The sequence below is a fragment of the Callorhinchus milii genome, unplaced genomic scaffold (assembly GCF_018977255.1).
Source record: "Callorhinchus milii isolate IMCB2004 unplaced genomic scaffold, IMCB_Cmil_1.0 Scaffold19, whole genome shotgun sequence".
NCBI lineage: Eukaryota > Metazoa > Chordata > Chondrichthyes > Chimaeriformes > Callorhinchidae > Callorhinchus > Callorhinchus milii.
Window position 1 is genome coordinate 3112503 of NW_024704760.1, and position 15256 is coordinate 3127758.

Here is a 15256-nt window from a genome sequence, read left to right on the forward strand (position 1 = left end):
TGCACAGATCCTGGCAGGTATAGGTGGCTTGTGCAGCTCGCGGTTCTCTTGAAAAGCCACAGCCAAAAAAAAACCGCTTGTATAACGTGCAGGTATTACTCATTCAGTCGCATGATCGAGGAGGCTGATTTGATTTGTAAGCGACTTTCCAAGTGTGTAGAGAACAACGGTGTGTAGAGAACATTGCTTTCTCATTCCCTTCCTTGAAATGGCGTCAGCAAGGCAGATGAGATTGGTACCTTTTCGTTCGTGCGCAGTTTGGGGGTTTTGGCTGAGGTAAACACTTAGCACCTCAAGCTAGTGACGTACTTTTGCGCTCCTCCGAGTTTCTGTCTGCTGTTCACACCTAGACTGCCAATGAAGCATTTACAATTATCCTTGCATTTTGATATAGCGTCTTATCGCCCAGTCAAGTCATCTTGAAGCGCTTCGCAGCATTCTTCCTAAGAAGTGTAGTGACTGTACGCAAACGTGCGCAGCGGTGTCCCAGAAACGGCCGTCAAGCGAGCGATCAGTTTTATCTGGAGGATTGTTGGCCAGGACACCAGGAGAAGCTCCTCACTCTTATCAGACATTGCCATGTTTAATGCCCACCTGAACAGAGAGAGACGGGACCTCAATTTAACCTTTCATCTGAAAGATGGCACCTCCAACAATGTATTGGAGTGTCAGCCTTGACTGTGAGTTCCAAGTCCCAACATGAGGGGCTTTGAACCCACAACCTTCTATGCTCGGAGGCGAGAGAGCTACCAACTGAGCCAATGGAAGCCCCGAATTATCTGACCCATTCATTTTATGGCACCAGTTCAGCAAGAATTGCCTGGTGCAACCTTTTTTTTTGAGGGTGTTTCACTCACAAAACTGCTCTAATACAGGATTAAGGTGAGGACTGTAAGTAGCACAAACTCCTTTGAAGAAATCACTGCAGAAATGTCGCAAGCTTTCTGGGACAGCTCGTTCCACACTTTCCCAGTCCTTTGTGTGAAGAAATGCCTCTGTCCTACCCATCTTAGTTCTGTTTATTTTCTCGTTTAATAAATTATCTCTGTAATTTTCCTGCTTAACAGTTGCCAATGGCTACAGATCTCACCTCGCTTCCTCATTTTTAACCCGGTTTGCTCTCCATAAATGATGATTACTATTATTATTCAATAAAAATGCTTTGGAAAGCAAATCGAACTTTTCCATAAGATGTAATACCTGCTTGTGGACATAAAGGAACATTTTTAAGGTTTAGTGTGGTGAAAATATTGCCCTTTCGCTCCAAAACACATTCATCAGTTTGGACCTTTTTTATTATTATAATAATAATAATCCTTGCACCTTGGGACGTCCTCCTGAAGTGAAAGGCCCAATACAAATGTAATTTGTTGTTGTGGTACTTGATATAGTGCCCTATACGTCTTCGAGACGTCTCAAAGTGCTTCACAAAATACACTGTAAAGTGAATTCACTGTATTGTATGGGCAAAACGGGGCAGGAAATTGCGCCTTGTCCTTCATCCTTCAGTTGGTTGAGCCGCCCAGGGATAGTGGAAAGATTTCACAAGCTTTTGTAATTTTTCCGCTCGACACCTTGTGCCACTGGCTACAAATCTCTCGTGCTGAATTTTTACTTCCTTGTAATCCAGCCAATTTCTGGGTGTTCCCACCCCTCAAACGTTTTGCAAAGCGTATTGAATTGTCTCATTAGTGCAATAGTGCCGCTGTTGTGCTGAAATCACACTTATAATAAATTCCCTATTTTATTTTCCCTTCTAATATCCCCCCACACGCACACACATAAAAAGAATGTAATAAAAATACTGAGTGTGATTCATGGAGGAGCAGTGAATGAGAAGGTTTCTGAGCCAGGCAGGTCTGTGTCTTCTCGAAAGCTTAGTCTGAATGCTGATTAAACTCCGTTGACAGAAGGGCGTTTCCTTACAAATCTTACTGTCAACCTCCCATTATAACTCAAGTTTTCTTTGAACTATCAAATAAGAAAGAATTAATTAATTGTGAGCTTTGAAGACATTTTGCCCGTAAACTGTTTAAACATTAAAAAGGGGATTCTACCATAGGAACATAGGAACTGGAGGAGGCCGTTCAGCCCTTCGAGCCTGTTCTGCCATTTAATTAGATCATGGCTGATCTGTACCTCAACTAATCCTTTCAATTCCAATTTACCGCTTTCTCCCTATATCCTTTAATACCCTGACCTACCAACAATCTATCAACCGCACTCTTGAACGTGTGGATGGATCCAGCATCCATGGCCTTTCAGGGAGAGAATTCCAGATCTCTACCACCCTTTGAGTGAAAAAAATGCTTCCTGATTTCACTCTTAAATGGCCTGGTTCTAATTTTAAGACTATTCCCCCTTGTTTTGGATTCCCCCAACAAAGGAAATAGCCTCGCTGTTACCTACGCTATCAAATATCTTTATCATCTTAAACACCTCAATCAAATCACCCCTCAACCTTCTCAACTCCAGGGAATACAATCCAGGTTTACGCAGCCTTTCCGCGTAACTTAATACTTTTAGGCTGGTAACATTCTGGTGAACCTGCGCTGCACCCCCTCCAGGGCCAATATATCTTTCCTGAGGGTTAGGGTGCCCAAAACTGAACGCAGTCTCCAGATGGGGTCTGACTAACACTCTATATAGTTGAAGCATCATTTCTCCCCCTTTGTATTCCAGGCCCTTGAGATAAAGGCCAACATTCCATCACCTTTTCGATTACTTTTTGCACCTGGGAACTAGTTTTTAGTGATCTGTGGATACGGACACCCAAATAACTCTTCGCTCCTCCCCAGTTCTTAATTTCTCCCCATGAAGAAAATATTCTGCTTCATCTTTTCTCGGTCCGTAGTGGATGACCTCACACTTCCCTACATTGAACGCTATCTGCCACAGCTTTGCCCACTCACTTAATCTGTCTTAAGTCCCTTTCCAACTTCCTACTCTACACAACTTGCTGAGCCTCCGAGGTTAGTGTCATCTGCAAACTTGGATATAAAGCTTTTTAGTCCTTCATCCAAGTCATTTATATATGTGTATATATATATATCCTTTCCACTGCTGTAATAGTGACAGGACTATCTGATATATAATCCTCGGACAAAAAAAATCAGTTGGTTAAATTTTGCCTTCTCATCAGCAGCACTAGAACAGATTGTTCAGTAGGTGGCCTAGATTTGTCCTTATCAGAAGTTGTACCATATCACATCCTGTGGGTTTCATAAAAGTATATTGCAAAGTATTTTTTTTAATCACTCTACTAAGTGTCTTCTTACTGCAGTCCTTTCATTGCAAGCAAAATTCCTCAGGGTCAATGCATTCTGTTTTTAAAGTTCCCTCTTGTGCTGGTGTGACGATATGATCTTTGATGGCCTGACTTGTATTAATATTAATAATAATAATATCCATGCATTTGATATAGCACCTCATGTTGTCAAGACAGACGACTCAAAGCACTTCCGGTATATACTGTAAAGTGGATTAACTGTGTGGGTGAAATAATAATAATAATAATAATAATCCTTGCATTTGATATAGCGCTTTTCACGTCGGGAGGACGTCCCAAAGCGCTTCACAGAACACACTGTAAAGTGAATTGACTGTATATTTGTGGGCAAACGCGGCAGCCAATTGCGCACAGCAATGTCCCACAAACAGTCGTAGATTGAAAATGACCAATTTATTATTGTTTTGGGTTTTTGGAGGGATTATTATTAGGCTCTGTGTGGAGTAAGGAAACTTGCCCAAGGTTTCGCCCTCTGCCTGGAATTGAACTCAGGTCTCTCGCTTGCAAAGCGAGTGCTCTAACCACTGAGCTACAGGACTCCACAACTGAGCTACAGGACTCCACATGAGGGTGAAATGCGGCAGCCAGTTATGCACAACAATGTCCCACAAACAGCCGTGGAGTGAGTGACCAAGTTTATTTGGGGGATTGTTGGCCAGGACACCAGGAGACAGAAACTCACTTCTCTTTTTGAATAGCACCCCGGGATCCAAAGGACGGCACCTCCGACACTCTGCCAGCACTGCCTTGGAGTGTCAGCTTAGACTGTGTGATTCCAAGTCCTGACCTGGGACTTGAACCCATAGAATGCTATCAGAGAATGAATGCTCCCACTGAGCCAGGCTAACGCACAAATGCTTAAGACCGCAGATAATGTGTACCTTAAATGGTGAGACCTCTGAACCAAATAGTCACCAACAGCTATGCCTAGCTTGTATTTTTTCTTTTATGACTCTCTAGCATTTTCTGTAAACAGTCTTGAGGTGGGGCGTGGTGGGGGAAGGAAAGGAAAACAGATAACATTTTCTATGGGTTATACAGTGAGTAAATAAACTATGGTTTCATCATTGCTCAAAGTCCTTCAGGCTGATAACGGTGAGAATGAAAGAGAGCCCACAGACAAGATTGTGGTATTGTTTACAAGAATTCCACTGCACGATGTGCTTACAAGAAAGCGATCTTATCTTCTTATCTGTTTCCTTGCACTTCCTATTTAGCCATCATTTAGAGGACATTCATCGTTGCAAGTCTAAAACAGGGCTGGTATTGAGCCACAGTACATTTTGAGGTTGACCACAGATATTCTAATGATTACGCTGAGCTTTGCCTCTTGTCGCTGAGACGCTTCTAGGTGGGTGAGATGTCCGTAAATGGGCGAGGAAGTGGGTTAAACCACTTTGCCATTCTACTTTTTTTTGTCAATGTAATTCATCTGCCGAAAACGAAATTTAATTTACCTTGTGTTTGCAAACCACTCAGCAAGAAATCAAGAGGCAGTTTGTCACTCAAAGGGTAGTGGAAATAAGAACGTAAGAGTTTGCTAGGCGAAGTCAGACCAACGTCCATCTAATTCGCCTTCCAACGTCCTGGCAGTCGCACGTCATGTCGTGTCCCAAACTATACACTAAAATCTGGAACTGTCTCCCTCAAAAGGCTGTGGATGTTGGATCCTTTAAAATTTTCAAGACTGAGGTAAATAGATATTTGTTAGGTCAGGGTAACAAGGGATCTGGGGCAAGGGCAGGTAATTGGACTTGAGGCACGGAACAAGCTCGAGGGGCTGAATGACCTACTCCTGTTCCTATTTTCTATGTTCCGTATGGTGAGGAGATGGTAAGATAATGGAATGCACTGCCTGTGGAAGCAGATTCAATAATCACCCTCAAAAGGGAATTGGACATTTACTTGAAAAGGAAATAAATTGCAGGGCTGTGGGGTAAGAGCGGGGAAGTTGGACTAGTTGGATGCCTCTTTCAAAGAGCTGGCACAGGCACAGTGGGCTGATTGGCCTCCTTTTGTGCTGTTGGATTCTATGATTCTATAACGTCATGAATTAGAAACGGGTGTCTTTTTGAGCAATGAAAAAACAAAACTCTTGCATCCTGTCTAATTACAAATTGATCCAAAGTTCAGGATAGGTGTGAGAAGGTTGACTATTTTAAATAAAACAAATTTATTATATGGAATAATTATCTAAGACCCAGATAGATTTTGTTAGATGAGAGATTTTGTTAGTGATTTTCTGGAGGTTTATTATTTTATTTATCATTAAATGAAATTACGGTTTATTAAATGAAGTTTTATTGTACTTGGTAGTTTTGCCCCCAGAATGGAGGGTTGCCATTTAGAGTGCCGCATAATGGCCTGGCTTTGAATTGCTGAAATACTCTCAATCGTGATTGTTTGACCGATGAGACACTTTGGAGGCTTGAGCTCCTGGTGGGATGGAGCATCTAATTACTAGGTTTTATCTCATCACACAATGTATTTTTTCATTACAAAATCTGCCATTCAATGTTTTCATTAACAATTGCCCCTTTTTCTGTGTGTCAGCCTGCTGCAGTGGTAGCACTCTCGCCTCCGAGTCAGAAGGTTGTGGGTTCAAGCCCCACGTCAAGACTTGGAATCATGTGGTCTAAGCTGACACTCCAATGCTCCGCCATTGTTAAGCGGTCCGAGGCATTACCCTGCATGAAGGGTGCTATATGAAAGCAATTGATGTTGTTGCTGTTGTTACCCTCTTTGTCTCTGTCTGTTTCTGGCTGTCTTTCTCCCTCTCTTATCTCTCAGTCTCGATGGAGGAATCTGCCTCTTGTACATATCACAGAGGATCTTGGAGGCTAAATGTGCTTCTTGTCTTAATCTCTCAAGCAGATCTACCAGCTGCACAAACGACATGGCCCTTCAAACAGCAGATGGGCCTGTCTCTTGTACAAAGTTTTACATTAAGCAAAACTCTTTTGAGAAATGTATGAAGGGAGAAAAAGAGCCTTATTCCTTTGCCAAACTACATGTGCTCTCCTATGTGCAGATTGGATTGCAATAATAGTATTAATCATCTTTTCCATTTGTTATAGGACCTTATCACGTCATTGGGACATCTCAAAACGCTTGACAGAATGTATTGTAAAGTGGATTGACTGTGCATTTTGTGGGCGAAACTTGGAAGCCAATTGCCCACAACAGTGTCCCACAAACAGTTGTTGGAGTGACCACATTTTTTATAAGATGTATGACTTAGGTGATTTTATAAGTTTATTTTGGACAGCCAGTTAAGTCTCTGAAGGCAAAGGTGACAGTGAGAACCAGAACCAAGTGTCAATCTGTGTCTTGGGTGACCTCACTCACCTTCCATCGACCAACCAGGGTTAACTTTGGCCAGCTTTTCTCTGATCTGCTCTGGATGGATAGTATCCATCAGAGGGATAGAGAGAGAGAGTGAGAAAGAGATCTCAAAGCTGCCTTAAGTTGAACACGGAGCAGCCCCTTGGGACGTTCCTCATAGAAACACTTGTTGGATAAACCATCCAACCCTCGGGGCACAATGTTGACACAATGTTGGGATATCCTCCCGACATGAAAGGCGCTATACAAATGTAATGTTGTTGTTGTTGACTCCATTCTTGACGGAATGGAAGAAATCATTCCCGGGATTGTTCTCTGCCATTTTAAATAAAAAAGGCGAGACTCGAACCACACACTACCAAATGCCATCTCTGCAACCGCTCACTCGTAAGTCAATCCTCTAATGTTCGTGCTGCGGTGGCAATTTTGATTTGGTTTTGGTGGGGAGAGGAGAGGAGAATAAATCAGTTGAAAGCAGAAAGCTGGGAGGGAATCAGCCTTTATTGTTTTACACACACACGCGCACGATAATATGTGTGGTTACTTGTCTCCAGTCAGTGGCTCATCAAAGGCTCTTTGAACATGAATCAGACGTGGCTGGTAGCATGTGAAGGTTAGGGTTTGGAATCACAGTTCCAGACTTGGGTTCTGTCTGCCACCTCCTCTACCCCCTCGTGCTGTTTTGGATGATGTAGATAGATTGGTTTAAGCAGGCAAGGGGAACTACCCCTTCTGGACACTCAGATTGGAACGTATGACATTCAGAACCAGCTTCTACTGAGAGGTTGAGCTGCAGAGAGTGGTGGGAACGTCTAGCTAGAATTTTCAAAGCTCATTTATTTTTACACTTGTGGAACAAAGATAAAAAGATTTATATGTTCTACCTTTTGAAGAGCTGATTTTCTTTTCATCTTTTGTGGTTTCTGTGCCAAGTATCGTTTGTTCATATAATAGGGTCTCGCGTGCGGGCTTTCTTAATGATCCTTTAATGAGGTTATAGTGCATTGTTGCTTCAACCACTCAAATGGCTTCAATGATTTTCCAATGTAAAATGTAGTGACTGTGTTTTTATTTTGGAAACCGACCGCAATAGCTGGTTTTGCGTGAACCATGAAGTGAATGACCAATTTTATCGGGTGGAGGTGTGGTGGTGGGGGAATTATTGGCCAGGACACCTGGAGAAACTCCCTTCTCTTTTTAATTAACGATGATAATTGATGATCCGTATATTTGCTGTAGCAGCTATCACATAGAGAGGGCACATCACGGGAATGAACTGTTTTGTGCGCTGACTATATAGATAAGATGGCCCTTTCGATGATAATTATAATATTCCTTGTATTTGATACAGCGCCTTATCGCGTCTTCGAGACATCTCAAAGCGCTTCACTGGATATACTGTAGAGTGAATCGACTGTACGTTTGGTGGATGAGATTGAATTTGTGATTAGCCCACTATAAATGAACTTTTTTTGCTTATCCTGTATAACGTGACCTGCCTTTCCAAACCCAAGCACAGTAGGTTCATGGTGACTGCTCTGAAGTTCTCTTTGGAACGAAGCGAGGCAGGATTGGAGCAGAGGCAGTGAAATGCTCATTGGTGTAGCAGCAGATGGCGCTGTACTGAAGCTGTGCAACCAGTTGGACAAAGCCCTTGTCTTGTTGTCTTGGACAACTGGAGTGAAAGCTTCTCCGCTTTACATTGCCTTGCCCTTAGCCATGGCACTGTGGGAATGGAGCTGTGGGAATGTTTCCCCCTTGACCCGTACAAAATGCTTACATCCAGATCCGAAGTCCCAAACTACCTGTTTGGGTGGATGTTAAAGATCGCACGGAACTACTCTAAAGAGAGAGGAGTTTCTCCCGACGTTCCGGCCGACAGTAAAATTGGTCACTCACTCGATAGCTGTTCGTGCGGCATCACTGGGCGCAAATTTGCTGCTGCGTTCGCCCACAAAGTACACGATCACTACGCTTCATGGTAAAATCCTGTGAAGAATTTTGAGATGTCTCGATGACGTGATAAGACGCTATGTCAAATGCAAGGATTCTGCATTCTCTCTTTCTCTCTCTCTCCCTCTCTAATTTGCTGTCGTTAACTAAACTGTATACCAGACAGCAGCAATATAAAATGAAGAGCCAGGCAAAAAATAACACTACGCACATGTTATCAACAATCTGCTAATACAACCCATGTCAGAAGGAAGCTCGTCAGTATGATTAAGATTAAATAAAAGTGAGAGATTTCACATCCTCATAATAATAATAATAATAACCCTTGCATTTGCTATAGCGCTTTTCACGTCGGGAGGACGTCCCAAAGCGCTTCACAGAACACACTGTAAAGTGAATTGACTATATATTTATGGGCGAACGCGGCAGCCAATTGCGCACAGCAATGTCCCACAAACAGTCGTGGATTGAAAATGACCAATTTATTATTGTTTTTGGTTTTGGAGGGATTATTATTAGGCTCTGTGTGGAGTAAGGAAACTTGCCCAAGGTTTCGCCCTCTGCCTGGAATTGAACTCAGGTCTCTCGCTTGCAAAGCGAGTGCTCTAACCACTGAGCTACAGGACTCCACAAACAATGTCTCCACAATCGTGTCACCAGAAACAATGTTATATCTGTTAAGAAATTGGCCCCTTCAGGTCCCATTTGTCCGTTATGTTAATCTGAACAGATCAGCCTTATAGAGTATTGATGAGCTTCATCAGCAATTTGGGGTTGAATGTGAAAACTGAATAAATGCATTCAACTATTTCTGCTCTGGGCGAAAAGCTAGCCAAATTTTTTTTGTGTATTTTCTCAGTGACTGATGCAAAAGGTCCCCAAATTCCAAATCATATTATCTTCAAGATGTTAATGCAGCTCTGAATAGCGAAGAGTTCTTAAAATTTTGCCTTACATTGGACAAAGGTTCCTGTAACGAACTGTCATGTTTTACGACGGTGGAGGGGTTATGACCTGAATGTTGACCCTGAGAACTGAATGCTGTAGAGGAGTGGGGGCAGGTCAAATTCTGATGGAAATGGGGCTTGCAAATAAAATGGATTTTGTTTCCTAACTCTAAATGAGACCGGGAGGAATTTCGGGCTTGAGATGATTCAGTGGGACAAAGGAAAGCAGCTGTAGCAACGTGAGGAGGGAATGTTTGCACAGAGAGGATCATAGAATTATACAGCACAGAAGGAGGCCATTCGGCCCATCGTGTCTGTGCTGGCTCTTTGAAAAGAGCCAACCAAATCAATCCCGCTCCCCTGCTCTCTCCCCATAGCCCTGCAAGTTTAAAAGTTCTTATCGAACCACCCTTTCAGGCAATGCATTCCAGATCCGAACGACTCACTGTGTGAAAATATTTCTGCCCACCTCCCCTCTGTTTCTTCGAACAACTATTTAAATCGGTATCCTCCGATTACCGACTCACCCGCCAGTGGAAATAATTTGGAGAGCATTGGGTGACGAGATGAACACTGAATGAAGGCAGGGGCCAGTGTGGTTTTATTCTTATCAGTCATCATCATAGCCACACCTGGGAAAGAAAACCTTCTCATTAGCAACGTATGCAGTTCTGTGGCCAATGTGCCATACAGACTTAGGGTTTTGTGAGACTTCTAGTCACAGAAAAAAAATGTCAGGGATTATGTAAGGGAGAGGGAGGAATAAAACATAACGGTTCCAAAAAAAAATTGCCGCAGATTTTTTTTTCTCTCTTGCATTGTACAGAATTCGTCCCTCTTTTTAAAGCTCCTATTAATCATACCGAATCCTGGTGTTTAATAAATGACTGTAAATCGAAAATCGTGACTCGTATTCTCAAAGTAATCTGCCAGCACCACACAAATTGCCTCACTTGGGGGTTTTAGTGAAACGTTTCACCTCGAGTTATTTGCATTTTACTCTGCATAGAAACTGCAATTTGACGCTCTTATTTCAGTCAATGCCCTGCTTTCCCCCCCCCCTGTTACAATGCAGTCTTTTGGGTCCATCAGAGCACTCCCTCTCCTCCCGAGTCAGAAATTTGTGGGATTCATGTCCCACATTGGTACTTGGAACTCACATAATCTGCACTGATGCTCCAGAGCAGCGCTGGGGAGAAGGGTGCAGTCCTCGGTTGAGACGTCTGCAAGTTCAGGTGGACGTTAAAGATCCTACAGAATTGTCCCACAAACATTGTCCCACAAACGTGGCCGCTTGTGGTTACGGTGCTGCGTGCAAGTTGGCTGTCGTGATCGCCGCCAGTCAAGAAAACGTCACAGTGAAACACTTTGTGAAGTCCTTGGCGCACGAAAGGCCCTGTACCAAATGTAAAGAAAGAAGATGAAGATGCTGACGATTATTATTATTATTAATAGAATATTCAAATTTTACTTTGCAGTAGTTTCGTTTCCAATTTCTTCACAGCGATTTGAAATGTTGAAGGGTGGAAAATGCAATGTAACTGTACTTTTTTTCTCTCTTTTTTTTTGCAACTTGTTGTTTTGTTGCGGGAAGGTGAGAAGCTGAAATAACTGTCCTGTGAGAGAGTTCAGCTTTGACTGTACCGAATCTCTGTTGCACAAAAGCGATTGGTATCTTACGCCATCATCGTCGACTGCAACTGAACACGGCGATGTGTGCCTGAATTTTTTAGCGGTCAATCGAGCCTTTGTACTTTGGCAATAAGTGAGCGGCTTTTGCTCGGAGAATCGAAGGCACACCGTTTAGTGAGCTGAGTGTGGGGGTGGGAGTGGGTGGGGAGCTGAGCTGTCCGTTCTCACTCACTCCCTCTCCCCCCCCCCCCCCCCATCCTCTTTCTCTCACCATACACACTCCCCCCCCCCCCACACACCCCCCAACCCACCCTCACCCCTCCCCACCACCCCCAAACGGGCTGACGTGTGACTCAGGTTAGATGTGTGATCAGTGAAACCACAGAGACCCATGCAGGCACACTTCAGAGCGGGAGGTGTGAGCTCCGGAGTACGTCTTAGTCATGATGCAACCCACCGCATACCCCTGCGTTGTTTCCTATTTAATATTTAACAATTCTTATTAATATCCTGCTCTAATGTACCAGCTTTAAAAGCAAAAACGCGATTTTAACCCTTTGGACGCTGCAGCTGTCATAAAGCCAGCAGGTTCAAAGACGCACAAAAACTAAATGTTGACCTACTTTTGCCCGGTATGTAGGTAGGCAATTCGATAGATTAAACACCAAAAGCATGGTTGAAAGGGGAGGATCTTTAAATTTGGGAAGGGAGGGGGCGAGGAGGGGAAAAGAGTTACAGAGAATGGGGGCAGAACGGCTGAAAGCTCCACTGATTGTTTTTGTGGAGTGGGGGGTGAAGAGAGTGAAGTGGGCTGGTGTTTGTTTTGGTGGAGGGGGCTGCTGGGTGGTAGGTTTGTAGGAGGTTGCAGTGGTAGGTTGGGGAGGGGGTGCGGATGGAGCCAGACCGTGGAGGGATTTAGACCTGAGGAGAAGGATGTTGGATTCGATCTGCTGGGGAACTGGGAGCCGAGTGAGGATGGAGGTGATCATCCCATGGCTTTTCTGCAAATAGTCTTTAAGTTGATTATTTCCCCGTGACCCATTTACCTATGACTGTGGCATGTTCTTCTGTTAACAGTATGGAAGGAGGTGAACTGTTTAGCAGAATCCAGGACCGAGGGGATCAAGCATTCACAGAAAGAGGTAAATGCCAAGGGGCGCAGCAAGGGAGCTGCGATGCTGATGCATTGGTGCCCCTTAACTACACAGAATAATGCGATGGAGGTGAAACTCTGTAAAGGAAGCTGAGATGCTTGGCCTCGCACTCTGGCTCTCATCGGAAGCACTTTTGCCTCTTAATTCAGAAGTTTGCGGGTTCAGTAACAATCCTCGCACTTGGTAGAACGCCTTCTCACATCGTCGAGACGTCTCTCAGAGCGCTTCACAGCGTATACTGTAAAGTGGAGCGACTGTCTATTTTGCAGGCCAGACCCGGCAGCCAGTTTGCGCGCATCTACAGTGACCGATTTTCAAAAAAATATTATTTGTGTGACCGATCCGAGACCCAGGTCGGAACTTGGGCATTTTTTTTTAACAATCTGCTCTTGAGATGAACTTCAGTTCCTGTCTGAAAGGCGTTGATAAAAAATACGATTCGGTGCTGAACACTCCAAAGATAACTCTGCCCAGAACTTGCCTTGCAAAAAAGCCAGTTCCTGGTGCGCCCAATGTGCTTTTATCAGATGCCCTGACATTGCCTATTTTTCTTGCGCCTTAAAAAGCCTTCCTTTTTGCAATACTTCAAAAAGGAAGTTTTTTTTNCTCGTAAAATTGCAGTAAAGATGGTGTAGGAGAGAGGACACACCCTGTAACGTGCTAGGTTCTGAGATCTGACAAAATACTGCTGAGGATATGAAAGGTTTTTTTTTGCGCGTGTGTGTGAAAGAATGTGAAATTTATGAAAAAGCAAGATGAAAAATGGAACTGGCGGAGGGGTTAGTCATGGAGGGCTGGCGTCAGTCTGGCTCAGTCAGTTGGCTGTGTTGGATACTGATTAATAAATTAGGACCAATTGTCTAGGACCAATGGAAGGAGATCAGGAGGGAGAGCAAGCAAGACGCATCAAGGACTTAGAAGAGTGTTGGGTGTGGCTGTAGGATTGTGTAACTGGAGACCTAAAATAAAAGAGTGTTCTACACATTGATTGTTGAGAACGTGACAAGCCTGTAAGGCAGAAAGTTGTGTAATGTATTGGTTAGAGCAGCAGTCAAGCTTCAGCGAACAAGAACTAACCGCAAACATCAATTATCGAGTTATTTTGACTGCGCAATTGGCTGCTATCTTTCGCCCACAAAATATGCAGTCAACTCACTTTACAATATATTCTGTAAAGCGCTTTGAGACAGCATGGAGATGTCATGAGGTGCTATATCGAATGCAAGGATTATTATTATTTTTGTGAGTTTAAGCCCACGTCAGGGACTTTGAACTCACATCGTCTTCACTTTACAATAAATCCTGTGAAGCGCTTTGAGACCTCCTCCTAACATGAAAGGCTCTGTGTCAATGGCAAGGATTATTACTATTATTAGGATTATTTTTATTGCCTTTGTATTTTTATTAATTTTATTAAGTTGAATTGACCAATAGAGGGGGAAGGGCCAACACTGTGTTAGTGGATGGTGGAGAGGGACAGCAACCTCAGGGTGAAAATCAGTCCAGCCTCTCCCAGTAAAGAGAGAGAAGGCCCATGATTAGAGCAGGGATTTGTGCATCGAGGGAGGAGAGGGGAGGACAGGGGAGCAAGCTGCCAAAAGATTAAATGGAGAATTAATTGACTCCTCTGTCCGTGCTCTTTCTTCAGAGGCTTCTGAAATCATGAAGAACATCGGAGAGGCCGTACAGCACCTCCACTCGGTGAACATTGCCCATCGAGATGTCAAGGTAAAGAGAACGTTCTGTCCTGCTCACAGTCTTCCCGAGAATCCCCACCTACCGGCCTCCCATTTACAAGATCGAGCTGTTTCTTAAACAACAGCAGCTTGCATTTATACAGAGGCCTTCACGGGAGGGCAGCTTCTCAGAGCGCTTAACAGTGGCGGAGCCTGATGCCAAACCAACCGGGGAAAAGGAGGATGTGGCTTCAGTCGTGATCTAAACAAGTCCCAACATCCTAGTCCTACCCAACCAACCCAACCTGGTTCCACTCATTCATTCCCCTTGGCATAAAGAAACACTTCCTGGTACCTCTCCTGAAATTGCCCTTCACAAGCCTGAACCTCAGCCCTCTTGTCCAGCTTTCCTTGACGTATTAAGCGCTCCGAGACGCTGCCCAGCGTGAAGGGCTCTATGTAAATGCAAGTCGTCGTAATTGCACCTGAACGCATTGTGTCCGGGTTAAGTTTCTCAGTCCCGCTTCGAATCTTACACGAGCCAGAGTGTTGAGTTGAAAGGTATTAGCATTTCAATGGGGATGTTTCCAATGGATTGATTTGATTCAAATTGAAAGACTTTATATCTATTATCTATATATATATATATTATATTTCTTCCGCAGCCCGAAAATTTGTTGTACACGACGAAAAGGCCAAACGCTATTTTGAAACTAACCGACTTCGGATTTGCCAAAGAAACCACCAGCTACAACTCGTTAGCAACCCCTTGTTACACACCGTATTACGTGGGTAAGTTTGCTTCCAGCGCGGTAACCTTCTGACCATTTACCATGAAACTGCTGCAAGAAAGTCGTCTAAAAATAAAGCCTACAAGAGTTTCAATTTAGTTAGTCATTCTGGTGCCTCTCTGCGGAGTGAAACCTCTTTTGAAATCACGACGCGGCATATTAAGATTTCCTTGTGCAGCGGTTTCCTATTTCACAGCAGTGAAATGAAAGCGAATGCTTCCTTTATTAATGCCAGGATATTTTTTAAATTTCTTTTTGCTATAAATTCACTTCATGCCGGGTTGGAATTGTAAGTGCATAAGAACTGAGGTTTCTGCTTATAAGTGTTGCTGAGATTTGTGTGTGTATGTGTTTGCGCGTGTGTGTGTGTGAGTGTGCGCACACGCATGTGGACCTTCAAGTTACCTGTTATACAGCCCTAGTAACTGTTGGCAGGTCAGACAGCATCTATGGAGAGAGGACAGTGAGT

General features: G+C 43.7%; 1 protein-coding gene across 1 annotated transcript in view; it reads left to right on the plus strand.

The window, feature by feature from the left end:
• LOC103182495 (MAPK activated protein kinase 2) overlaps positions 1-15256 on the plus strand; it is a 58975-nt gene that overhangs the window by 41140 nt on the left and 2579 nt on the right. The window contains exons 4-6 of the mRNA XM_042342247.1: positions 12244-12308; positions 13969-14048; positions 14662-14788. Coding sequence (XP_042198181.1) covers positions 12244-12308; positions 13969-14048; positions 14662-14788 — 272 coding nt within the window. The remainder of the gene's footprint in view (positions 1-12243; positions 12309-13968; positions 14049-14661; positions 14789-15256) is intronic.